The following is a 27,060-nucleotide window of genomic DNA, read 5'->3' on the forward strand; positions in this document are numbered from 1 at the left end:
GCAAATAAAAGTTGTCCTTTCAGGGATGTGTTACAGCTTCGGACCATTATAATTTTATTTTCCACGAGTCGCATTCAATGATGAAACATGAAGACATTCTGATGTAATTCCACCACGTCGCCGTGAAAACCTGAAGTAAAATTCAGTTTCAGAAAGGAACTAAATGATCCTATGCCATAACATGATATTCAAGATCAAATTTTCTGTTGTAAAATGTATGCTTTTCTACCTCTGATTTTCTTTGATGATACTTTAGTTTTCTTTAACTGATGAAAATTTTCTTGCTAAAAACATTCTCAACTTTGTGAGTATCTATGCAATAGACGGGTGTATTTAGATTTGTCTTTCCTGTAATAACATATTACTAACCGTAAATAACATAGAAAATTTATTTTTATAAAAACAATCTTGTCAGTATCTATTAGTAGTCAGTAGCTATTACAAAAAAGCCTTGTTTACATGGTTTTAATATTGCGATTGACTTTTTAGTTGACGGCGGTTTCGCAAATTAAATTTCTCCTTCACTCGGTAGATAAGGACATCCCTTCAATTCATAAAACCTCATAAGTTAAAAATGTTTTAAGCAGAGGTCATATCACGTTTATTCTACTCAGCCTCAAGCTATGAAATAGTGAATCTGATCCCACAGTCGCGACGCATTGTTCTAGAAAGATATCCACTGCGGTCGTAACCTTTGCCCATTGCATTAGTCTCTTCAATATTTCCGGAGTGGCATACAGTAATAGATGAAACGGAGGATGAAGACGACTCGTGCGTTTTAAAAGCAAAACAAAAAATGGTGGAAAGACTAGAGACAAAACATTGCAGAGGAGAGGTGTAATCTTATGGAATAATCACACAAAAGCACCACCGGCGTTTGGGCCCAAAATAGAAGAATTACAAACACACAGGACCCAGAGCGTTGTCAAGTAGACCATGAGAGGTATTTGGATCATAAATTTTTCATTACTTTTTCACGGATATCTTCACACTCTTATGAGAAGCTCTTGAATTTGAACTCTTTATCTTAAACAGGTGAATACCTGTGAAAACAGTGCACGGAGATACATATAACAGATTTCAAATAAAAGAAATAAGAAATTTAGCAGGAAAAGGAAAAATCTCAGGTAGCAGGTTGTTTTGAGTCGCGGACAAAGAGGTATGTGTGCACATTTTTCACCAAACATTTTAGAGATGAAAGTTAGAGATTCTTCATAGCATGTACGCCATTTAAACGATACATATCGTGTTACCTTGCTTTGACGACTAAGTGATTCTTCTAGTGTTTACATCTCGCTTGATAATGATATTAATTCGATGAAAACGATGCAGTTTTCGTTTCTTTTACTTTTGATGTAGTAAGATTGACACCGTGAAATTTCCATTCGTTTCAAAGGCTTTGTTCTGAGTGTGACACTTGAACAAGTCAAGAGGTGAACATTGAAATTTGATCTTCGACAATTGAGGGTATGAAAGCTTGGAGTCTCAACGTCTGTGTGCTTCCCTTCCTCTTAGGTATGTAATTCAATACTAGCTACTCTAAACAATAAATCGAAAGTTTGATGAACCAATAGTTATGATATACGACTGTGGCTCTAATTTTGGGTCTCGACGAAGTCTTTTTACAATACAAAGCAGTTTAAAAGTCTCATTTGGTTTTTTTTATTTCCTTAAGAACTCGCCAGTTCTTGTTAAAAGTAAAGTACTTTCTAAACATTCATAACTGAGGTTGTGTGCACTACTTACACTCTGACCATGCCATCGTCTATACGTTTTTATTGTGCTTGTGTTAAGTTGTGACTCAGCCGGTTGCACATATGCTAGACCATATCTGCAACTTTTTGTGAGTTCTTACAGTGTCTATCTTAAAACTTAATGGAAATTCTTACAATCGTTGGTTTTTCTTTGGTCAAATTTCAAGATAGATTCATTCTTGTTTTTTTTGCACGTTTTTCCATTTTTAGTTCAGGTTTACGCTTACGACGCCTCAAAAAACGAGAAAAGAGAGAACCTTGGTTTTCGACCCGTGCACTTCGCTGCAGTTGGTCTGCCTCTAGGGGACACTCCAACCGGCAATGGAGGAGCGCCAAAAACAGGAGCTTTTAAAATCGAAGATGGAAACGTTGTCGGTATGTACGCAGTGCAATAGAAAAATGTCTCAGCGCTCGTCGAAAAAAAATTAATATGATAAAATTAAACGTGCTTCAGTTTCTATCGAGAGTCTTAGCTATTGTCTTTGACAGATGAGTTATGCGCACCAAGTCATGTAAACCACAATGAAAAAAATATTCCTTCATTTCGTAGGCGCTGGTACGTATGAGTTTGAACCGGATGGTGTCGATGTCGATCTCAGTCTGAAAATATCGAACAAAGCGCCTGGAGCATCTGGAGGACCTGGAGCAGGCGGTGGACCAGGTGCAGGCGGCGGAGGACCTACTACAAGTCCTGGAGCAGGCGGTGGACCAGGTGCAGGCGGCGGAGAACCCACCACAAGTCCTGGGGCAGGCGGTGGACCAGGTACAGGCGGCGGTGGACCCACAGCAAGTCCTGGCGCCGGTGGAGGACCAGGAAGCCCGAAGCCAGCGCTTTGTCCTGTACCTTGCTCACAAACTAAACCAACTAAACCAACTAAACCAAGTAAACCAACTCAGGTACCTCCTACCAGTGGAAGTACAGCCCCTGGTGGCGTTACACCGGGTAGCAGCACACCGGGTGGCACCACGCTCGGTGGTGCTGCACCGACTGGAGGAGAAGGAGGAGTAGTACCCACAAAAGGAAGCACTGGACCTACAGCTGGAGGAGGAGCTGCCACAACACCACCAGGTGGTGGTGGTGGAGGTAAACGGGTATTCTTTTTTTAACCTCTGCTTATTTTTCTGTAATATTGAGGGCTCTCGGTAATGTATCGTTCTAGTTCATTTCCGGCTTCAAACAATAAAACGAAAACACCTAAACCCTAAAAGGGAGAAGTGTATTTGTACTAAATTTTACCAAACCTTTTTATCCAATATTCATAAACATCCTTCCTGAGGCAGTAAAGCCTCAGTAAACATGAAAGATTCGGAGCTTCTACGTTTCCAAAGTGTCTCTTCAGCTTCCAGAGAGGTACCAAGAGGGGAGATATGAAAGCATAACAATAAAAATGAATATGAAGATTACCAGAAAAACAAACGAATAAATAATAAGTGAATGCAAACTACGGAGAATCCCTTTCTATTCCGTACTTTCTGCCCAAAGGTACAACTTAGAGCGTTACTTTCTGATGCTTTTAAGGATTAGAAGAAGAACAAGCATTGAGCAAACATAACGAATATCGAAGAAGGCACGGTGTTCCAGAAATGAAGCTTAATGCTGAGATGAGCCAGCAAGCAGCAGCATATGCCCAAAAAATTGCGCAGATGGGTGCACTGAACCACGCCTCACGAGCAGAACGAAACAATGACGGGGAAAATCTGTCCATGGGTTGCGATAGTAATGGTCAAACAACAGCTGAAGCTACTACGAATTGGTAAAAAAAAAAGCATTTTCCGATATGTAAGCCTGTATGTTGATTTTTCGGTTAATTCCTTTGCAAATTCCAGCAATCAGTGGGTGTGTTATCTGGTTGTACGGCCGGACTGGTCAGAAGACTCTTTGAAAGAAATCGCCGGTTGGTTTAAAGGGTAGTGAATCAGTCGTTCAGTAAGTCAGCTAGCTCTGAGACAGTATGATGGTCTATCGGTCAGCCAGTGTGTCAGTTTGTCAAAAAGTCAGTCAATCAGATTATATTAGTCATTCATGATCAATGGATTGATCAGTTGACGAGATCATGGGAAAAAAAATCATTTTTCATACGTGCAGTATTTTTTCTTGAGTAGTCTTCCGTACCAGTAGAAATGCTATAAAAGGCATACAAGAAAATTAGACTTTTCACACACCGGCGCTGATCAGTATTCCTTTTCTTTTTCTTATCTATGTTTTTATGCAAAGGTACAACGAAGTCTGTAAGTATGGTTACGCATTTGGCCAACCAAGTGGTACGGGAGGAACGGGCCACTTTACCCAAGTTATTTGGAAGGAAAGCGTCGAGCTCGGAATTGGAAAAGCAGACATAGATAAGAATGGAATGAAATGTTCTTACATTGTAGGTCGCTACAGACCCGCTGGAAACATGGTGGGAGATTACGCTGAAAACGTACCTAAAGGCTCCTTTGATAAGGCCAAGGACTGTACAGCTGAGAAAAGGTCGATTCTGCATTACTTGGCGCCACGCTCAAAGATACACCAAAAGAAGCGGGCAAGAAAATCCCACAAACACGAACACTGATAATGTGAGTGCAGAGGAGACAATGCAGATAAAGAAATGCCGGGTGCAAGAATCTTAGCCTTCTTGTTGAACATAAGAAATAAAATAAATTTAGAGAATCGTATACCTAGAGCTGGGGATTGGGGAGCGGTACTTGCCCATGAACTCGGCTCCTTTTTTTCAAATTTTTCCATCTCCGTTGGTAAACAGGATGGCAGCGAATACGACCCGTTAAGCGGCTTCCAACAAATTTTTCAACGTTATTTGCATGGAAGCCCGAAATTCCTCTTAATGAAAGAAAAATGACTCCACAGTTAAAAGATCCAACCCCACAAGCTTATAGTTTGTACTTTTCACATCAACATTTTCTGTGGTTATCATTAGGTTTGCACCACGACCAACCGTCAACCCTTCGCCGAAGCAATGATGAAGGGCTAACGCTCGAAACTTCAGCTTTTAAACTCTTTACGATGGCCAACTTACCCCCTTTATCCATTTGCTCTTTATTTGAGTTTCCTAAATTTAATCACTTCAGGGGTAGTCACGAATCAGTCTTAAACATGTCACAGACAAAAACCTTTTCACCTCTCAATGACTTCCGAAAGAAATCCCCCAGATACTGTCACTGATATCAGTTGGTCCTTTTCAGGGCAACCTCTCACCCGATACTCATAAGAACAGGGTGGTCCGTGGCAGCCCATGCTTCCCCACCTTTTTGGATGACATCAAAGACGACAAACGCGCAGGTTTCATTGTGCTTACTATTTACGACAATGATGAACCAAAAAAAAAAGCTAGCTTTTAGGTAACCTCAAAGTGAGAAGGTATATCTTTGGAAGAGAGTCCAAAATGTGAAAAATGGCGGAAAAGAAGAACGAAAGAGGCGAGTTAAATCTCGAAAATTCTCCGGGGGAAGATGCCACCAGAGACACCGACGGCTCATTAAAATACAATACGAACAATCCGGCCTAAAGGCACCCTCGCTTCAAATTCGCTCTCACAGGCCGGCACCTAAACGATCGCACTCTAAGGCTAAAACCATCTACTGCATAAATTGTGGCGTTTTTAATATTGAACTCCTTTGTTATTTTGTGCGAGGTTGTCGCTTTCCTACCAAAACAAGTCAGGGTCAACCAGTCAAATAACAGCAAGAGTCATCTAGAATGCTCTGTTTGGACAACCTGTAACCAAAACACTTTACCGTAAGCACAAGCTTGACTTTTCCCACGAGTGTGGCAAAGAAGAAATTTTCATTGATTTTGGTCTGCCTTGTGGAAAAGACGGACTTCATAAAAGAAGTTGATGACGAGAAAAATTTCTTCTGATTGAACTGGTCGACATTTGACTTCCAGGGATATTTCTTTGATAGCAACATAACTGCAGGTACGACATAATTCGACCTTACTGAAATGAATGAGGAGTTGTGATAAACATTTGTTCAACTATTCTGGCATTGAGGGCTCGTTGAATTTTTATCGAAGTAGTTGACTTTGTAAATTACACGATGTTTTCTTTTCTTAATAGAAAACCAGGAAGTTATGTCACTTGAGGGGGTCCCCTGATTATTTCGTGTGAGGCAAACAAAATTATTTTTAATTTGTTATCAGACAAGTCTATCTGTCAAAGGCCACACTAGGGTACTTAAGTCATTTATACGTTGTTTAAAACGTACTAGATGATTCTGTTGGGCAAAGTCATTTTTCCTGTAGATTCCATCACCGCCTTTATAAACAGCCATGATAACATGAAAACATTGGTTAGAAATAGTGGTATTTGCTATACTTTATAGGTTTATTTACAAATGGGGCGATGTAAGACTCTATTCATGCAACAGTTCTGATAAATTGTCCTGCAGTTCTATTTTAAGCCCAAACTGTTGAGAGAAAAGTAAGTAAAAGCGATACCCGCTTAACTGCGCAGGGTGGCAGTTTTTCCCGCCAACAGGTGGCCGAAGCAAGGTCATGTCTACAACAATATCGAGATGATAAACTCAAAATGGCGTCCTTCCATGATTCATGGTTACTTTCCAGCAAACGTTGAAATACCCAAGACGGAAATGTAAGTTTGACAAGAGACCTTATCCTTTCTAACTTTTCCAGGAAGACAAAGCAAATTTAATACCATTCTCTGAGAAGTTCGGGAATTTAAACTTCCGGGTATTCCTCACGGTAGCATGGGAGGAATATTATGGACCATTTCATTGCTTGCTGTCTTCACTTTCGCCAACGGACAAAACTATGGAGCCTATGGAGGTGAGATGACCTTTTTTTCCCAGTAAGAAATCCCATACTCAGCTTTAATCATCAAAGCTAAGGGCAAGTGTAGACAACTTAACCATGCGAGGTTATTGAACCGTTACGAAAAGGGAACTGTCAAATTTGTGTCAAGAACTGAATTCAGGATAAGGAATTCAATTGCTAAGTTAAGCTGTTGTATGGCTATAGCATTACATTTAGACTTAAAATGTATTGATGTTGATACGTTGATCGTGAAAATTTTTTCCCCGACAAAAGCTAAAGTTCTCTGAGTTGCATAAATTATTAAAGACACGTACTTAGCGGAGGCGTAAACTTTTAAAGTTGATCCTTCGACAGGTCTGTATTATGGCGAAACGGACAAAAATTTCTGCAGGCTTCGTTAACCACAGACATAAATCACTTGCACGCACCATTTTATTATTTAAAGTAAAACCGATAGCGTTATATACTCAGAACTGCCCGTCAGCTTAATTAGATTAGCCAACTCCAGTTCTATTTTCCTTTTTTTCTCTCCAGGATATCAGTATACACCACTATATCCACCTTATTACAAAATGGCGCCCGTCTACAGCTGGTACCAACGGGATTCAAAACCAACACCTGCTGTGGAAATGGAACCGAAATCTCAAGGTAAGATAACTCTTTCCTCGAGAGTTTTTGGTTTGAGACTCCCATTCAGTTCACGACCTTAGGTGGACAAAGTCAAAAAAGGATCGTAACGCTTGTCTGCCTAAAACAAAACCCAAGCAAAATAGCCCTTCCTTTTTTTCTGTCCTCTCCTGTCCTGTTCGTGTTTTAATGAGTTTTCGCTAATACCTACACCGACACCCCCCCTCCCCCAAGAAGAAAACCTACACAGTGATTTTTTGTCAATATTTCTGAAAGCCTTACTAACTGCGCAGGTTTCCTTGCCTTCGATATATATTTTTGCTCTGATTATCAAAACGGCAATTGCCGTTGCAGAAATCAATGTTTTCCTGATGTCCCTTAAACTCTCTGACGATTTTCTTTTATCATAAAATACCTTATATCTTCTAGATATTACTCCGTTCGAAGTGCAAGGACTGTTGTATCACAATCTTCATCGCAAAGTGCATGAAACTCCAGATCTTCGACTTGACCACGAGTTAAGCCTTCAGGCTGCAAGATATGCCCAGCAAATTGCCCAAAGGTTAAGCGTAAAACATTCTCCAATTTCAAGCCGACCGGGGCAGGCAGAAAACATCTTCTTACGCTGCAAAGCATTCAGTACAGGAGTGTCTGCTTTTGAAGCAGTCCGAGAATGGTAAGAATTATTTAAGTGATTATGCGCAGAAGAAATTTTTTTTCATCGCTAGTGACACAAGTTACTATTTCGCTCTTTTTCACCCCTTTTTTCAGATCTCCTACCAAGGTAAAGTAAGGTTATAAGGAACATTTGCGTTCTTACTTCTTATGATACCATACAGAGTCGTTTTAGCTGTTGTGTTTGCATAAGGAGAAAACTTTCAATTTCCTAAGGAGTTACCTTTGTAAAAATCCTTATGTACCGCACGGCCGTGCATCCATATGATGACGTGCGCAGTTTCACTTCGGCTTTAAGTCCAATCGAGTTTAGCAGCGAGGTTTCCAAAATTTCAATACTGTTTTTCCGTTCCTGAATAATACAAGTTTCAAAACAACGAAAGGGATGTGGCTCTTTCACGCGACGAAATTAGTTTGGAGTTGATGATACTTCATTGAAAATACTCAAGAAGCTAGATGTGGTCTCGGCTGCGCCTTGAGCAACTCTTACACGTCTATCGTGCTCTCCAAACTTCCCACGAACATCCATCACTCGATGCACGCACGCTAAGCATGGACCAATTCTCTCATTTTCTCCGACGTTTTCACATAAAACCATACACATCTATACACCTCAAAGAAGCAGATCACCGAAAAATAATCGTCTAATCGTTTATCCACTAGGTATTCTACTGTTTGCCACTGGGATTTTGATAAACCAATCCCTGTAAACGAGAAAGGAAAGCCATTCGGCAAGATCGTATGGCGAACAAATCAGCAACTTGGAATTGGACGGGCAAATTTTCCTGTCGACAAATTCAACTGTACTGCTGTAGTGGCGCGATACAGACCTTATCTCAATCAGCAAAATTACATTGAAAATGTTCCAAAGGGGAAATTTGTTCCAACTGGCTGTCGCTATATAAATGCGGTGGACAATGACCAATTTATTGTGAATCCTGAACCTGGAGATGGTTGCCAAAAGATTTCTGGATTCAAAGGACAAATGCTACATGAAAGCTCCTCCTGCACAATAAAAAAGTTATTCGCAATTTTTGGAGCTTCAGTGAGAAGAGGGAAACAAGGATTTAGTGTTGTTTTATAAGAGCAAGGAATTTTTTTTTTAGGTTTTTTTTTTTCATCTTTGATTTCAAAACTGCGATTACACATGTGGATTAGGGAAGTATGGCATGTGGAAAAAAGTTTTACAAAGGAAGAATTGTAGATGTCGATGATATGGAAGACAGCGGAGAAACAAGAAAAAAATGACAATTTGATAATAAACTCAGCATCGGTTTATTCATAACTGAAGATCGTATTACTCTTTTATAATATGACAATTAAACAGGGAGTTAAAGCTGATCGAAGATTTACCGCTGAGCTAAAATACCACGTCATCTACGTCACAATAGCGCCGGTACCTAAGTAAAGTGGAACAGACAAATATTCGTTTGAAATTGGGAAATCATTGCTTTTTAAATTCAATATCTCTATTAAATTTTCTATCTTAAAGAAGACTAATGCATTTCAAAATTAAAACTTTATTTATAGATTTTAATGCAAGATCGTCAGGTAAATTATAAATATATAATTATTTACTATAATTAACAAGATTTTTCTGCTTCTTTTAATAACGTTACACCCCTTGCAAGCTGTTCTGTATACCATTGTTGATGAGGAAAACCTTGAAACGTTTTCTTCTACTTTTAAAGCTCTCAGGGTTGGGAATTTCAATAAGCAATAATCAATTGTATTGTTGTATTTGAATTAAGTTAAAATGAAAGAGTCTTACTGACGGTGACGTAAGCTCTTTGAGAAAATATCAATACAACTACGGACATTTATTTTTTGAGTTATTCTGTATTAATCGATTTACAACGTTCAATCTCAATACTGAGAAGAGATGAGTTTAGTAAGCTACAGTTCCTATAAATTATTTCGAATTCTAGATTAGAATTAAAAGTCATTGGTGTATGATTAAAAAGTAAGCTTTTAATATATTTTTTTTCTAAATGTGACATTTAGAGAGGAAATTATATTTAAATCACACTTTTAACTATGAATAAGGAACACCACTATTATCAAACTCTTAATGGCAGGACGCCATTAGTTCATATCACCTTAAATGGAACATTTGAGTGTTCGTGTGTAGCCGACCAAAGTAGTTGTCATTTTTGTATGATTATATAATTTTGGTTTCGAGACAATAAAACATCTAATTCCGCTTCTGTGAAAATATCCATATCAAACAATATTTTTCTGAATCTCGTTATGAACAATGGCTACTTTCAAATGGCTTGTGGGCTAAACAAAACAAATTAGTTGGAGAGCGACTGAATTCTGCGAGATATTTACCCATTTCTGTAAAATGAATACAGTGAAGAAGCCCAAAACTTCATCCATCTGATTACGTTTGTTTACATGAAAATAAGCAAATATTACAGTTGAGTCTCCACTGTGTCTTTAATTTTGAAGGAAAATCCAAAGACGGTATTGCTGGTAGCATCGAACGATCGACTGAGAGTAAGCATCCCAGTGCTACGCCTTGTTAAAGAGTTGAAATTAGCATGGCTACAGCAAGAACAAAAACGTCCGAAACTTCCCTGTAAAAATTTGCGGTAGCTGGGGCTTATCAGCACATACAAACATGGATTAATAATACTGTTAGCATGGCAGAGCCAAAAGAAGAACATTTCAACTTCCCGTGGTATACTGCGATAGATATCCTTGCGATAATAAACCAAGTAGTGCATAGCATGAGCTGGAAACCAGCAGACTGCAAAAACCATCACAATTAGAATCAAAGCCTTTACAATCCTTCTCTTTTCCCCCTGAGCTGATCTTATTCTGGCCTCACTGACATTACCTGGAATTTTTCGCTGCCAGAGTCTGTGTGTGATGAGACTGTACAAGACCAATAGGATTGTCAGAGGCACACAGTAAAGTAAAATGAAAGTAACCAAATAGTAGATCTGTATCGACTTCTGATTGTCAAATGGGGTGAAGATGCGAAGGCAATAGTTAGTATCGTTGTATTTGAGTATGTCATTTGCCATCATAAATGGAATCGCATATGCTGCAGAAGATATCCATATAACTGTTGTCATGACCTTGCCATTTCGAAACAAGTTTGTCTTCATAGGGTAACAGATAGCAAGATAACGATCAAAAGAGACCAATAAAACAGTGAAAATGGAAGCGGGTATTGAAATTTGATAAGCAAAATGGACAAACTTGCATGTAACCTGGCCAATGACTCCTCCGATCCATTGCTGGCGCACATTTATGAAAAGGACCGAATAAGGCATAGCAAACAGAGTAACAAGTAGGTCTGCTGCCGCCATATTTGCCATAAACAGATTCGTTGCACGATTTCCAGCCTTCCTTCTTAGCGCTAAGTAAAGGCCAAGACTATTTCCGACCAGTCCACATATGATCGTTACCGCATAAACTGTTGTAGTAATAATTCTGCTTGTGTTGCTAAACAACTCCACTGAGTCACCACCTATTAGAGATCGATAGAATATTTACAAACGCTAATTTAGGGCAAACAGAATTGGAGAAGTACTACTTTACGTACCTTCAAATTCTATTTTCGTTTTACCACTGCTTTATTTTATTTCAATTAGTTATCTTTTCCATTCTTATACCATCATTCAAAATATTTCATCTATGTTACTCCCAGTCATCCCACATATACCAGCACTCCCTATGCACCTGTCTTCACCTACTTTGTTCATTAGGATTTTCTACCACTGTATTACACCTCACCTTTTCCTTATTTAGTTGTATTACAGAATATTTTCTATACCTGCTGATGCCGTGGGTCAGCGAAAGCTAGGAGACTTGTTCCTTTTTTAATTTTGTAAACAGTTTGTGGCCCCACTGGAAACTATTGGACCATTTCAAAATGCTACTGAAGGACGACATAAAATGATTACCGAAGAAGCGATGACTCTCTATTTTAGAGGCTTTGTTTTTTCACTTCTTACCTGAGGAAACCCTGCCACTGTTCTTTACAGGCCGTTTATTTTTGTTTGTCCTTTCACCTCCAAATATAATTTTATAGCTGGTGAAGATCCAGAGAAGGAAGGATGATCAATTTGATTTTGGTTCCTTAACCGTAGTCCTTGCATTAAAATGATATGTGATTGAAAAAAAAATAATAATAAAGCTTACCTTTTGCGTTGCTTGAATTCGAGTTGTTCATCACTTCGGATATATATAGTTCCAATTTTTATGAACCAACCTGCAAAACACCACACTAAGGGTGTATTTCATTAAATAGGTTTCTGCCTGTCCCTAGGTCAAGGCATGCCGAAACATGTTATGTTTTTTTTTACAAAAAGAATCCCAAACAAACAAACATCCAAAGCAATACTAACCTGACCCTTTCACATGCAAAAAGTGTTTTGAATATCAATTTGATTTGACTTGGCAGTATGTATCTCGGAAAATTATAATTACTTCATCCTATTCTGAACATCTACGCCACTCTAGATCCCCAGCGAGATAAATATACAAATACATCATAAAAGAAGCGTCTGCGTAGTGAAATGAAACTATTGTGTCAGATGTTTACCGAACAAAGGGGTATTGGAAATTTGGAGCGTTAGCTCCCTTTCGGAAGAAGATTGATAATAGTAAGCCAAGATGTGTACTAATTTTGACATCCAGTGTTTTGGAGTAAATGGGAACTGAAGTAAATATCTAGAAAGGAGACAATAACCGGCATCCTGCCCTGTTTTCCCTCCTTAGAAAAGCTGTTTTGTTCTATTACCCAACCTAATAAGGTAGTTTTAGCTTTTAATTGAACAAAAGAGTAGCTCTTATGAAAAATTGATAGGGAAGTACAATGCCATAAGTCAAATTAGTAGCCAAGAACGTCACATTTTCTAAATAACTGTAATATTGTTTGCTTAAAATAGTAAAAAGAAAGTACAAAAACAATAAACTAAATATATCTAAGTAAACACGTAAATGTGAAGGTGTACATATATTTATTCAGATTGAAAATGTTTTCCGAGCGTTTTGTACTTTTGTAAAACCGCTCCGACATGACGATGGAAGTTTTTTAGCTTCCAATTGAGGACAATCCATTTCTTTCCTGTTCGATAATGGAACAGCAAATAAAATGCTATTAAATGTCTATGGCATCTTACTCTTTGTGCAATACGCCGGATGCAGTTGATGTCAAAATTTAGCTTCTACTCTAGGCATCTTGGCTCGTTTGAGGAAAGGATTTACATGAAAAATAATCTGGGGTAAATTACTTGTATGGAAAAAGGAAATATGGACAAGCCGGAGTATCTAAAATTAGTCTATTCTTCAGTGGGAATTTCAGAAACCCCATTATCTTAAATACATTTACAATATTTCATTTAAGCTTTTCATCTTCTTCAATTTCTATTTTACTTTAATTGAGCCATTTTAAATGCGGCTCTTAACTCAGGTTGATTTTACATTTAATAGCAGACGGTGACAAAACTTAAAATTATTCTTCCCACGATTTTTCTCTTTGTGTCATCAAATAACCTCACTATAGTTGGTATTTATACATAGTGTCATCGACATGGTGAGAAAGATACAGCATATCGATCGTGGACAGTCGATAACCTAATAAGTTGTTACCAGAATAAGTTGCCCCTATAAAGTGAGCCACACATATCATGCTAAGAGACTCGCGGAAATACTTGTACTCGATCGTACTTTGATTACAAACGCTACAATAAATGAAAAAGAACCATTGAAGGTTTCTAAATGGGCGTGATTGGAAAAGCGTGAGGTTATTGGCGAACTTAATCTAGGCCCATGAAAACAAAGAGAGAAAAAGCATGAAAAGTAAAAAAAAAAAAAAGAAACCGGGCTGTAGTTTGTGTCATGTCTTTTTCTCATAGTATTGCACAAAGTAAAAAACTTACTTCATCGTTAAAGATATGAGATACATTTTGAAACATAGTATGCGACTCATTTTCGCGAGAAAATTTTTAAGTGACCACTTATCTAATTCAGTATCATTTTATCATAAAAGCCCTTCTGTGGACCTCCATTTTAAGCGGTCATCTCTCGTAGGCGACTGCGCGAACACTCCTATTTTCACAGTGTGACCTTGTCTCAGTATTTTTAACCTTCCACAGCAGTCCATTCCCTAATATCCCTACTCGTTCATAATTCCATGGGTGTGCGTCAAACGGTTAATCCCTCTCTGAGATTGTCGAATCACTTTCAGAGATGCATTTGTGCCCAACAGAAAAATCTGATATGGATTACGACCCAATATTTATTAATTTTCTTCCTCCCAATCTTGTAGTTTTATCATAACAGTAAGGGTTATTATGAAAGGGCTGTTATCAATATTGGATGGCGGACGTTATCTTTGCAGTCAACAGAGTTAGTCTTTTTCCTTTCGATTGTTAAGCCAAACAAGTCTCTTCGTTGAATTGGTCAATATTACCGTGATGTTAATGACCTAAAGAATCGAATAACCTACGTCAGTTGTGATTGGTCAATTCTAATCCGTAGGTAAAGCTAGGTTGTCCAGTGTGGTTCGTTTGTTTCGCGAATGATTCCTTTGAATGAAGCTGATAGTTGTTGAGGGGACTATGTTGTTTCTTACTTCTTGTCAATGATCCTTGCGGTGAATGGAGGCTCAACTATGGGATGTCGAGAGCAAAGGGAAAAACGATAATTTCACGGACCTTTCTAAAGCTTGTTTTAAAATAAACATTATTACAGGCGTCATGCAATTACCTGTAGATGTATAGCTCCCTAAACACCTGCTGTAACGCTTTGAAAGCATTCTTTTAATGTATTAAGTATCCCTCGCTGAAACAATAGTTATGGCTGTGAAAATGAATATGGTTCAGGTAAGGGACTGTGTGCCGCTAGGTTTTCCTTAAAGGTTTAGATACTGAACATGAAAACTTATCACTGCTATAAATTCTACGAAATTGCTTCTACGGTTCTCAGATTCTTGGTGTCGGTCAGATCGACCGTTAAGCAGGGTGCGGTCGGCCGCGTGACCTTTAGGTCACAAAATATTACGCTTCTCACGTTAACAATTACTATTTCGTAAAATACGAAAAAAGAAACGACTGACTATCATCTAAATTGTCTCATAATCAGCGGACAGGAAAAAGATCTTTTGTTGAATAGGTAAGAAATTATTTTTCTTATATAGCAATTGAATCGATTCCTTGATAGGCATTTCCAACCTTTACCTAAGACGATTTTTCCGGCTTTCCACTAATGAAGTGTTTCTCATAACCATATGCAGTTTGGATTATTCCCGAGATGGGAGAATTTAATCCACTCTGTTTCACAGTCCAGGTCTTTCGGATAACACTACTGCTTTCTACTTGGAAATTATCTTAGTTAGCTTCCAATAGCTAACGTGTTTATGAGGGAAATATCAATTCATTGTCTTTCTGGTGATTGCATTACTTATTTACAAAGTTGGTGATTATTCGGTCGCCACAAAGAACAGAAGTCAGGAAACAAATGCTTTAGGCCTACCAGTTTGAAAGTTAACATGCATGTAAAACTGTTCTATATCAATAAAATGTGTAATATTTGGTAAGAATAGTAAAAGCTGAAATGATGACAATTGTTGGTGCATTACTAATAAAGGCTAAAGCCGGAAGCAAAAGTTGAGCGCTATCGGATTCAAATGTTTTGGCCGAGACTTTTTTAAGCTTATGGGGGCTTTTTTCATTTATTGTTTCGAACTCCGATTAATAATCGTTTTCCTATCTGTTTCATAATAAAAATAAATATATCTTTTCATAGTACTACTCTCTTTATGACAGGTTCTTTGAGTTCTTGAACAGGTATTAGACTTGAAACTTGCCAAGTGGAAAATCACCTGAAACACGTTTCTTGTAAGATTGTATGGAAATATGGACATCAATCAAGTTGAGAGCGTAATGTTTCTGTCAAATAGTAAGGTGGCTGAGAAAAATCTTGTCTGAATTTTGGCTCTTTTCTGGCTGATGCGAGAGAACGCTGGCGGTAGGAAAAAAGACGGAACTTAATATTCAAATCCATACTGCACTGCCATGGCAACAATGCGGAGGACACCTCATGTGTACTTATAGACAAAGTCTTTCTTTGATAAAACTAGTTTTTCAGTGTTCTTTCGTCATTGAATATAGTCCTTTTATGAGAACTATTGCATGAGGTATGTAAATACCTCGCAGGTAATTTATAGCCAAGTTTAAAGCACAAACATTTTGTTTGATGTGAAGACGAAACAATGGTTATCATGTTTCCCCAATAGCACTTAATATGATAAATGTCATCGCATCGTTTAAAGCAAACTTTGTTCTGTCGCTCTTTGTAATAATCGTCGCATTTTGCAATGACACTTGTCGCAATTTGTAATAACACTTATTGCAATTTGTAAAAGTAATAGTGTCGCACTATGTAATAAAAAACCTGTCGCACTTTTTCAATTAAAGACTATCAGGCGCACGCTGTAATCAGATAAGCTGTTTCACTTGGTAATAAATATATTACAGATGGTGAAAAGCTCAAAAGGCCCAATACTAGCTCTCATTCCTGACGATAACAATAATTATTTTAGTCATTACAATTACGATGAATTTAAACCTTTTTTTTTTTCTTTTTTAGATTTTAGCTCAGCATAGAAATTTTTTACCCTAATTATTATTATTACGAGCTTTTTAGAAATTTTAATTTTAGCTGTTTATTGTAACTTAATGTAAAGCGCTTTTGAATATTTTATAGTCTTAGCGCTATACAAATTATTTTAATAATAACAATAATTATAATTAAACTTATAATAGGGATAATAATGATAGTTGTATTAGTAATGAAACTGATACTGCCAATGAGAATGATGATAGAAATAGTGATAGTAATAGTGATGGCAATGTTGATAATGACGAGAGTGAAAATTATAATTATGATATTAATAATAATAATAATAACAAAAACGATGATGCATCCTATCCGTAATGTAAGGTTCCACGTAATTTTAAGGTGTTATTACATGTACTCTTACGTTTTTCGTTGCTCGTGTTGCCATGATATCTTGCTTGTTTTTGTGTGCAGTGAACTCTCGTTCATAGGGCACTGTGACCATGTAAACTAAGTTTATTACTTATAGCGACACCTTTTTTTTTTACTACATAGTTCGATAAGTCTTACACAGCAGGAAGAGTATTACAAAACGTGACAGACTAAGTTATCTTTCTTTCCTATTTCAGGAAGATGTTACGTACTCTCAGTTGTGTTAAGGAGTTTATTTTTTTATCAACGTGGTTGGCAGCCGCAAAAGGAGGTAAGCGGTAATTTTTTTACGGACCTGCATGAGGCCAGGCTCAATCGTACCCCTAAATTTACCACGAACCAAAGTTCGCAAAGCTGTAATAGTTTTGGCCAACGTTAGAAATAGAAGATTTCCTGGCCTTCAGCCCGGCCCAAAAGTTTAAATGTCGATTTTAATATTTTGTTTTTCTATATTTCTACTGGTTAATTAAATTATAGGAACAAAAAATCCCTTTGGGGATGGGACTTGTTTATCAGTAATGACCACTTGATATGTTCAAAATTTTTTGCAACGGCCACGCGTGGCTGCAAATGCAAAAATGTGGCCTACAAACAGTTTAATTAACTCACGCTTCCATCTCGGTAGCAGCTGATGAGTAGGTTCTCATAAGTCCACCATTTGTGCTATACGCGCTGCACTGATTTAACGACGACATATATGCTGTATTCAGAACTTGAAGTACAAAGTCAGTGAAATTTCCGATATCTTTTCTTTGAATCGTTTTAGCTGCCATCAACTTGGCGGATGGAAATTTCAACATCTCAGGTAAAGGAATTAATGGTGAAGGCACCTTCTCAATAGCCAATGGCACGTCAGAAATCAACCTTCACATGGTCGTAGGAGAAATGGCTCAAAAACAAGAAGTTGTCATAGCAGCAGACAAACCAAACCCGGTAAATTCACTCAAAACAACTCAGAGTGATCACACAGAGACAGAGCTCGCATTTACAAAAGAAGGTAGTTGGGGTCTATTAATAGCTATTTTTGAATAACCGCTACAAAGCTGCAAAAGCTGCCATTTCGTAATGAGTTTTTGTATATGTGTAAGAGCAATAAGACACAAAGCAATGCCCGCTCTGCATATAGATATGTATAGTTATTGCCTCGGCATTTCTTAATTTCATTTTGCCAGGAAGGATATATATATAATTGCATAAAAAATGCGTTCTTGGTACAAAGTTAAGGTCAAGTGACTGTTAAACTCTGGATTCAAAATGGTGGATGTTACTTGTCAACTGAAAAATTTAATGAACCAAGTAATCCTTTAGATCGAGCCAGGGCTAGATCATTCTGTTTCGCACTCAGGCAAGGGACTTAATTCTGTGCAAACTGGGTAACATGCTTAAAGGTCAACTGCAAGGGATTAAAATTATGCCAAAGACCACGTGAGTAGTTTTAGAAGTGTTCCTAGTGCCTTTATGCCAGGCTAGTGTGGTTAAGGACACCTGGCTCATACGTAAGTGAAATATTTCATGAAAAAAAATGAGAAAACTTAATAGGGATTTGAATTCTTTCAGATGAAGAGTTTCTGGACGAAATGGCAGAGGAACATAACAAGCTCCGTTCAGTTCATCTAGCTCCTCCACTGATGAAGAACAGAAACATGTCACTTCAAGCTAAGGCTCTCGCGATTCAACTTGCAGCGGAAGCAAACCTACGTCATTCAGATAAAGCTAGTCGTCCAGACCAAGGGGAAAACTTAGCCATGGGATGCACTTCCTCTGGCCCAGGGATCACAGCTAAAGATGCAGCGAAGGAATGGTGAGAGCCACTACATACCTAGACGTTTTTTCCTTTTTTAATTTAACTCAGCTCAAGAAAATAACTATACAAAGAAAGCAAACCTAAGTGAGACTGATCCAAATATTAAAGAGTGTTGATCTCCCTAAAGTGTATTAATCTCCCAGCGTTGATCCAGCCACAAACAGAATACCAGCCAATTACATGTCATTGGACATCTCTAAAAAATCGAAGGGAGGACTACCTATAAAGAACTAATTACACTCCTGGTCGAGCTTCCTTAAGAAATAACGTATCTTTTTGGGCCACAAAATTCCTTATGACAAGATGAGGTCGCCTTAAGCTGTATTCCTCATTCATAATCTCTTCTCATTCTCTTCTTCCTATCTATCAGGTATGATGAGGTATGTAGTCACAATTTCTACAATCAGGCTTACCAGGACAAGTCTGGTCATTTCTCACAGCTTGTGTGGAATGCTACAAAAGAATTAGGCGTTGGCAAAGCCACGGGGACCAAATTTGGCATGAACTGCACCTTTATAGTTGCCCGCTACAGACCTCTTGGCAACATCGGGTCAGAGTTTGCCAACGATGTGAGCAAAGGACACTTTGATTCATCTTATTGCAGCAATGTTCAGCGTGATGTGTTACCTCATCATGGAGAGAAGTCCACCCTCGCTTCCAGAAAGAACAGATACAGGACCAAAATACCGCGTTTTCCAAAAATTATAATTTTGTAAACATTGACTGAGACGTTTCTTGATGAAAACTACCGAGAAATGATTTCAGCTTGGATATCTTTGAAAATAAAGATTTGTAACAGAAGTGAAAGTAGTCGCTCACTCAAAGCAGTTTGGACGCTTTGAGATTGTCGAATGTCTTAATTTGATTGTTTGCATCCCTTTTATTAGTCAATTCTTCAAACGTGTTTTTGCTTGAATCAATTGCATAAGATTTTGTAAGATATTTCGTGAAAGAAATAAAGCTCTAAAAACTTGCCTGATAGATTAAAACATCTACTTCTTTAATTAGTTTGACTGATGTTTCGTGATATCGTCACTACAAAACCTACAAAGAGGATAAAAACAAACGCATGCTTGTTTCTATAAACAAAAATCTCTTCTAATTCATTTATTTCTATAAAGTTGGCTTTCGATGTTTTTGAGCTCAACTTCTCCAATGGACCGATTCTTTCACAACTTTTTAATTAATTTTATTGGAAAATTGGTAGGGTCAAACCTTTTCTAACAGACGAAGTCGCACGAACATCAACACCGTGTTTGCTGAAAATAACACCTTCCACGATGAAGGATCGTACCAATTGCAGATTACATAAACTGTAAAACATAACCTTTTTTTTTCTCTAGCATATAAAATTACCAAATTGGTGACGAATTTTTCGTGTCACTCATCCTACTGGTATTATCAATTATTTGTCATTTAAGTGTCTGAACTTTCCGGAGGAAAACATGAGAGTTCAGAAAATTTTGCCCTTCTAACTTCACGTTGACTTGGTTATCAAATGGCAATGATCGAACGGATCAACGTTCACCTTCCTGCAAGGCTTTAAACAATTGTATCGCACAGTTCAAAGCAACTGTAATTTCGGTACTTCAGAGGCCTCTGAACTAAACCAAACATATTTTGAACTCAGAGAGAGATGAGTCTAAACTGATTCTCACTGAATTTTCATAGCAATAAACGAGAATTGCAGTGCTTTGTTTCTCAAGTGACGAACACATTCATTGATAATGAAGTTAATTAATGGTTTTCACAGGGCTGTCATTTAATGTAATTACCACTCTCCACGCTTAATTGAAGGTGATAAATGTGCATTTCTGGAACGCTTTTATAGAGATGAAAAGGAAAAAATAACAAATTGCGGTGAAACTGATTTTTGGGAATAGGGAGAAAGTCTTGAACCTCCTCAACGCAACCTTGCTCGACCAAGAAGTAGATTTTACCTTTGTCCAACGGATATTTCTTTACATAAATATAAATTATAGCACTTAAAAAAAGCAGATTATAATAGTCAGATTTATTGATAATTATGGCAAGAAAATAACTTTATATAAAAAAGCAAACCTTTCTCTTAGTTTTGTTTGTTTTTTTGTTGTCATTTTTTATTTCAGTCTTTTATTTACCAGTTTAGCTCCCTAAACAATTGGAGACTTTCCTAGGACGGTCGATCATTATTTCCACGGTCGAAGTATTCATTTTTAATGTCACAAACTTGTAAACAATGGTTGTATAACCACGACTGTCTTGTCAACCTGCTAGGTCAAATGCAGTAACATGAGGTTCTAGTCGTATTTTCTCTCATCAGCAAACATTATTTAAAAACACCTACATTTAGGTTGTGCATAGAATCATTTTTAATAGAAGTCACCAATGCTGAAAAATCTACAATGACTTCAAATACGATATAAAGGGTAAGAACTACGTTAAAATTCTTGAACCACTTAGGTGACTTTGCCAGGGTTCACCAACTCCCGCATTTCATAATGGTTCAAAAACGGGGCAAGGTCAAACATCATGACCTCCATCAAGAGGCTGTGTTCAAATCAGAAATACACTGAAGCTTGGAACAAAAAGGATTACAAGAAAGAGTAATCATTCTATACACCAATGTAAGGTAGGGTATAAACTGGATTAAAGTGATTGATATAAACAGGACTTCGTTCAATAGTAGAAATGACGATTTTACTTCATAAAAATCAGCGAAGGATCCGTGAACAAAGGCTTCTAAACCAAGATTGTAGTACGAAAAAAGTTTTGCGTGAGGTTTGGCGACTGAGATTTTTCAAAACACGTATAACCTTAGTATTAAAGTTTGTCTTATCTTGTTGAGAGGATACTTTTACACGGGTGTAGTACTGAAGGATGAGTTCTGTGTTTGAATTTGGATGGCGACTAGAAAAGTCAATTACTGTTGCCATTACTTCCACTGATATTTTCCGTCTACCCAGTTGCTAACATCGAGGGCGCAAAATTTATCGTCAAAGAAACCTTTAAAAGTATACCTTAATCATGGTAGCTTTATTTATTATGTTGAGTCCATACTTTGAATGGCGAGAAAACTGAATGGCCACTCACTTGACTCACCTGCACTCCGGTCATGTTTTTCTTATTAAGTTATCTTCAGAGGAACATCTCAAGCTCCACGCTATGCAAACGAATTCGAACTGAGGAAGAATGGGGTAAAGGGGAGTGGGGCGAGGGGAGGCTAAGCTAAATAAAACTGCGCACATGCGTATTTCCCAAAACAAAATATGTATCCACATTCTTAGCTTCTATTTATTTCATCTAGCATGATGTGTAAAGATGCTCATATCTGTGTTGCTGTCCTCTTCATATGTTTAGCGCCCTATAGAGCAATCGCAGGTAAGGGAGAAATTTGAATTGTCTCTCAAAACTCAAAATCTATGCGGGAATAATGCAATAAAAACGTATTTCTTAGCTCCTTTAAGCCAGGCATCGGGAACGTTCAAGATTTCTGACAGCAGTGTTCAAGGTAAAGGAACATACTACATGTCGAACAGTTCGGCAGAGATAGGATTAAAACTGGTGATAGGGATGCCATTGCACACATCAAAGGATAAGGCAACTGCTATCATCACATCACTTCCCTCAAGCAAAGTTAGTCCCTCAGGTTTGCCAGTAAAGAGTAAAGCGAAAAGGCCTGGAAATTTTCTAACACCAAAAGGTAAGCAGGAGAAAGAAATGAATCCTTAGCTATAAAGATACATATACTTTATTTATTCTCGAAATTTACAGTGTAGCTGTAGAGCTAATATCTTCGAGAAAATAAGTTAAAATAAAATAAAAATATGCTATATTACAATTCCAATAGTCCTCAGTACTCCATGGCTGGGCTTGTTGTTCCCAATCAGTAACAATTCATGGAGGGATAGGATCACTGCTATCATCCTTCTGCGGGAAAAAGAAAAAACAAAAACAGGCTGAGCAATGTACAGAGAGAATTGGCCAGTTATCGAGCATTTGCATGGATATTACTCTGAGCTGATACTCAGTAAATGCTATCAATAGATATAAATTGATGGTGAAATCAAAATTCTACTAGTGTTACTTGATACTGATATTTCGCTAAGTTTGTTGTTTTACATATTAAATCATTTCAGACAATCAGTTCATAGATGATATGATTGCCTCTCACAACGAGCTTCGCTCCGTGCACTTTTCGCCACCAGTTCAAAACAATACAAACATGTCTATCGCGGCCAAGGAGTGGGCTTTGAAACTGGCTGCCGAGAAAGATCTTCGACATGCATCCATCGAGGAGGGATTAGGAAAAGGAGAAGGCGAGAACCTGGCTATGGGATGCATAGAGGGTGAAGGAGATGGAATAACTGCAAGAGAAGCTATTGCCAAATGGTATGATGTGCATTACAGTATAATTTAACCGACAGAAAGGACACTTGAGTCTTACAGCCAATAACATCACGGCAAAAGTGACCAATCAGTTTATACAAATCGGACCGAGAACATTCGACTGATAACAACCGTTAACTTCACTCCGATGATAACTTCCGCTCAGGTTGTCGAAACGTCAGTCACCACTACCGACAACAGTCCTTCTCAGGACTACACTCACCCGGACGACCAAACTTCATTATTACAGGACTCTTCAATCCGACATACTCAACTACTTTATCAAACAACTTGTAATATTCTTAATAAGGAGCGGATCCTAAAGGCAGTACAGTAATTATCCTCAATAAACCTACTAAAGCTCACTACACTCTAGATCTTAGCTTAGCACTGACACAAACTCACACTTTTCTCCAAAGTTCCTCGAAATGAACAATCAATGACAGTAATTCTCTCTCTTTACAGCTTTCCAAACAATCGATCACTCCCGACAACAACGACTACAACTACTACACGACTGAGTCGTTGTGTTCATTTACAAAGTATTTAATAACTTTAATAATAATAATAATTTAGTAATTATAACAGATTGATTGACTTGATTGAGTGATAAATTGACTGCCCTTTTGCGTACCTGTATGCCTTCAGGATTCGTGCCTAAATGACTTGCTAACTGACCAATCGCTGTCTGACTGGTTTGGCTGGCGAGATATGCATCGACCGATTAACATTTACTTGCCCGTCTACCCATGACTGACTGGTTTACTTAAAGGGTTTTTCGGTTCACTGACCGACTGAACGACCGACTGACTGACTGACTGGCCGAATATAACAGGCTGAGTGATTGAGTGACTGACTGGTGATTGATTAACCGACTGAATAGCTCACTGGCTAACTGAATGACTGTCCAGTAAACTGACTCACTGACCGATTGACCAGCCAATTGACTATCCTGACGAACAGTGACTGATTGATTAGCTGCCAGACAGGTGGATCAGGTGAACGGCAGGATGGTTGAAGGAATAGCTACTATTTCAATCACCTGACTGATTAAATTAAAAATTTTTTTAACGACATATCAGTTTATTGATGATGATATGATTGATGGACTAATAGTTTTATTGACCAAATAATTTTTGATTGATTCATAAGGTACGATGAGGCTTGCTGCCATAACTTCTCGTTGCCTACTTTCGGTGGAGTATCTTCGCATTTTGCTCAGCTTGTATGGAAAGCGACAGAAGAGATTGGTGTTGGAAGAGCATTTGGTACCAAGTGGGGAATGAACTGTTCTTTTATTGTAGTTCGTTATAAACCGAAAAGTGACAATAAAGTGGGCGTAAAAGAAAACATAGAAATTGGTACCTTTGACCCAGTTGCTTACAATTGTAGTGCAGTGGAATGCAAGGAAGACGCTCAAAGACAAGTCACACCGAGTCAGGACAACTACCAACAAGATAAAAATGTACCATACCAAAAAGAGAATCAGAATAAGCCACAAAGGTTTAGTGATTTTGATAAACAAAGTCTTCATGGATTAAGCAAGTTTGAAGGCAACCATGGTTCCCATGGTTACAGCACAACCCCTGGTTATTACCCTAAGAACCAGGAAAATGTTGACAGAGGTCACGGAGTTAATAGTCAATATTTGTCAACAGATCCCAACAAAGATAGGCCCAGAGCATTCATTACTAGAGCTCATCTGTCTAAAGACTCTTTGATTAAAATTTTGTAAATAACATGCACTTCCTCCCTCCCCAATTATAAGTTGGGGAAAGCTTATTACGTTCTCTTATATTGGACCATTCCAAAGAGGAATTTAAATGCAGCAAAAAAGGTGAAAACTTTCTTTAACATCTTTGTTACTATACGACGTTAATACTTGAACAATATTACTTGACAACTGCATAATTTGAGTCGATTTTAGGAGAAAATTGTAAAGAACTTTTCATAATATAGCACCATGCTGGTGTTAATGAAAGAACAGTTTAATAATTTTCTATATATGATGGTGGACTTGTCATTGAATCCATTAATTATATTTTTAATCAAGTTAGATCTACATCTTATCCTGACCAGTTCCTTGCATTCAAGAAAACTATGCGAAAAGACATAGATAATGAAATAAAGAGGTTTTTGTCTCTAAAAAATATTTGAAGCCTTCATTTGATAACCTGCGAGTAAAGTACTTTTAATCTTAGGTAAACTGCAATGTTTGGGACCTCAATTGCCGTTAGATTTAAGTTTCCCCCTTAAAGAAATGAACAATTTCAACGTATGAGAAGGTAGAATTTTGTCAGAAACAGGAAGGAAAATAAATGGAAATAGCGTTGGGGGTTCTTCGACCAACAGCCTCCATTTAACCCCAAATTCTGCCGTACTCTCAGGTACTTGCCTCCATGGAGATTCAGCCACTAAAAGGCAACAGTTATTCCGAAAACAAATCTGACACTAGTACCCTCCTTGCCTCACAGATCACAATGCATAAATGTTTAATTCGAACTCAGGACTGGTTTTTGTAACGGCCTGATCATCCAAGTGAGAGTTATTCTGGGAAGGCTAGATAAGCCATTTGTAATTGATCAGTTTCAATCCGTTGGTTCATTTAGGTAGTTGTGTTTGGTTCGGTTGTCTGTGGAATGTTGCTGATAACTCACTGTTTTGGTATCAATAATTGCTGATCTGCTGAGGGGAGAATGTTTTTTTGCAAACGGTAAACCAGCTTCCCAAAGTCAGTTTCTGGAAGAGGCGTTTGTGTTTAAGTTTATGCATTATAAGTAGATTCCCATTTAAAGGTGTGTTTGTTATAACGATATCGCGGAGATATTTTTTGTCAGTAAGGATATTAATATTTTTATCATATGAGATAAAATTGCGAATCCTGTATCGTCAGATGTTACAAGCTGGTATTTACCTTTCACCAATTCGAATGGGCACGTCAAGGTGACAATTGAGGGGCGATGGAGACGAAAGGAAGAATTCATCCCATAGGAAATGGATGTCAGATTTTTTCGTTGTTTAAACATCTCAGCTCGTTTCGGGCCCGTCGGAAAGTTCTGTGGACATAAAAGACAAATCTCCGGTTTCAGATAAGATCAGTTGAAGCTTTATGTTTAAAAATTAAATTTGTGCTGGTAGGTAGTTTTTGACCTAATTTTGTACTTGCTCGAATTTTTCAAACCTGTCAAATTCGATTGAGCCAGTGCATAATCTCCTTTCGTACGGAAACTTACTAATCAAATCCTACTTTTAAAGTAGCTGACACAAAGCAAACAAGTCTCACGTTAAGAAACCTATCGTAATTGTAAGATATAGATTTACTATAACTGCAATTTCAAAGGTGTGTAATAGTTGCTATTTATTCTCAGAGCATAAGAAATGCATTGGCCGAGAAGTTACCACGCTGGGCTTATAATCGGCGAAAGGTTTGAGACCTCGACGGGTGCCTTTGGGTAGGATTCACTCACGCTGTCCATGTCCACCCTGGAGATGAACTGTACGTGGATTTCGACGATTATCCGCGAACGAGAAGCCACCAACACCACCATCAAGTCCAATCTTACAAATAAAATAATTCTCTTTTGGATTTATCAAAATATCAGAACAAGTTCTTATTTAAACACCTCTTTAGTCGGGACACGATTTAGATTTTCTTGGAACCCATCTGATCGAGAACACCTCGCTTTGCTTGCTGTGATTTCCATAGAGATAAACCAGTAATGTAGGCTAAGCTTAAGATATACATTAGAAAGAAAATATTTTTAAGGTCGAAGATCTGATCTCTAAATGATATATTTGCGATGTCGTCAACTGGATGTTCCAATATGTATCAGTTTACATAGCACTTCATAAAACGGTCACCAGTTCCGAATCCATTAGCAGCTAAGTGAAATAACAACCATAGCTAAGGTTGGGTTACAGAGAGAGGTATTTGTGGATCTTGAAGCAAATTATATTTCGATGACAATACTTTTAAAGTCAAATGCTTTCAAAAGCTGGCGTAGGACTCATATGGATATGGACATTGTCTACCACATTCACTTCTGGAT

General features: G+C 37.9%; 4 protein-coding genes and 1 long non-coding RNA gene across 6 annotated transcripts; 3 read left to right on the forward strand and 2 right to left on the reverse strand.

The window, feature by feature from the left end:
- The first annotated feature begins 1,034 nt into the window (after positions 1–1,034).
- Positions 1,035–9,314, forward strand: LOC131798007 (uncharacterized). Its single transcript, XM_059115670.2, has 11 exons — positions 1,035–1,159; positions 1,397–1,515; positions 1,965–2,129; positions 2,305–2,838; positions 3,274–3,508; positions 3,970–4,303; positions 5,638–5,668; positions 6,418–6,537; positions 7,060–7,173; positions 7,582–7,828; positions 8,491–9,314. Exons 2-11 carry the CDS (start codon positions 1,470–1,472, stop codon positions 8,909–8,911), a joined length of 2,247 nt encoding a protein of 748 aa, XP_058971653.2. The 5' UTR covers positions 1,035–1,159; positions 1,397–1,469; the 3' UTR covers positions 8,912–9,314.
- A 618-nt stretch (positions 9,315–9,932) lies between these two features.
- On the reverse strand, positions 9,933–12,245 carry LOC131798013 (galanin receptor 2b-like). Of its 2 annotated transcripts, none has more exons than XM_066164333.1 (3): positions 12,192–12,245; positions 11,986–12,055; positions 9,933–11,311 (listed from the first exon to the last, which is right to left on the reverse strand). In XM_066164333.1, exons 2-3 carry the CDS (start codon positions 12,014–12,016, stop codon positions 10,245–10,247), a joined length of 1,098 nt encoding a protein of 365 aa, XP_066020430.1. In that variant the 5' UTR covers positions 12,017–12,055; positions 12,192–12,245; the 3' UTR covers positions 9,933–10,244. The 2 variants fall into 2 exon arrangements, with proteins under 2 accessions (XP_066020430.1, XP_058971660.1); XM_059115677.2 differs by having other exon boundaries at positions 11,986–12,070; positions 12,192–12,223.
- Positions 12,246–14,838: 2,593 nt separating this feature from the next.
- On the forward strand, positions 14,839–19,610 carry LOC131798034 (venom allergen 5.02). The gene is made up of 5 exons (XM_059115704.2): positions 14,839–14,961; positions 17,037–17,110; positions 17,606–17,836; positions 18,397–18,640; positions 19,014–19,610. The coding sequence occupies exons 2-5, from the start codon at positions 17,041–17,043 to the stop codon at positions 19,357–19,359; spliced, it is 891 nt and encodes a 296-aa protein (XP_058971687.1). The 5' UTR covers positions 14,839–14,961; positions 17,037–17,040; the 3' UTR covers positions 19,360–19,610.
- A 1,566-nt stretch (positions 19,611–21,176) lies between these two features.
- LOC131798030 (uncharacterized) lies at positions 21,177–25,375 on the forward strand. Its single transcript, XM_059115699.2, has 5 exons — positions 21,177–21,254; positions 21,930–22,003; positions 22,080–22,325; positions 22,762–23,014; positions 24,164–25,375. Exons 2-5 carry the CDS (start codon positions 21,931–21,933, stop codon positions 24,744–24,746), a joined length of 1,155 nt encoding a protein of 384 aa, XP_058971682.2. The 5' UTR covers positions 21,177–21,254; position 21,930; the 3' UTR covers positions 24,747–25,375.
- Positions 22,368–26,805, reverse strand: LOC136279897 (uncharacterized). The gene is made up of 3 exons (XR_010717051.1): positions 26,635–26,805; positions 25,926–26,067; positions 22,368–22,552 (listed from the first exon to the last, which is right to left on the reverse strand). It is a non-coding gene; the product is annotated as an uncharacterized lncRNA (long non-coding RNA).
- Between the last annotated feature and the right edge of the window lie 255 nt (positions 26,806–27,060).

Source organism: Pocillopora verrucosa, chromosome 3, assembly GCF_036669915.1.
Source record: "Pocillopora verrucosa isolate sample1 chromosome 3, ASM3666991v2, whole genome shotgun sequence".
Classification (NCBI taxonomy): Eukaryota; Metazoa; Cnidaria; class Anthozoa; order Scleractinia; family Pocilloporidae; genus Pocillopora; species Pocillopora verrucosa.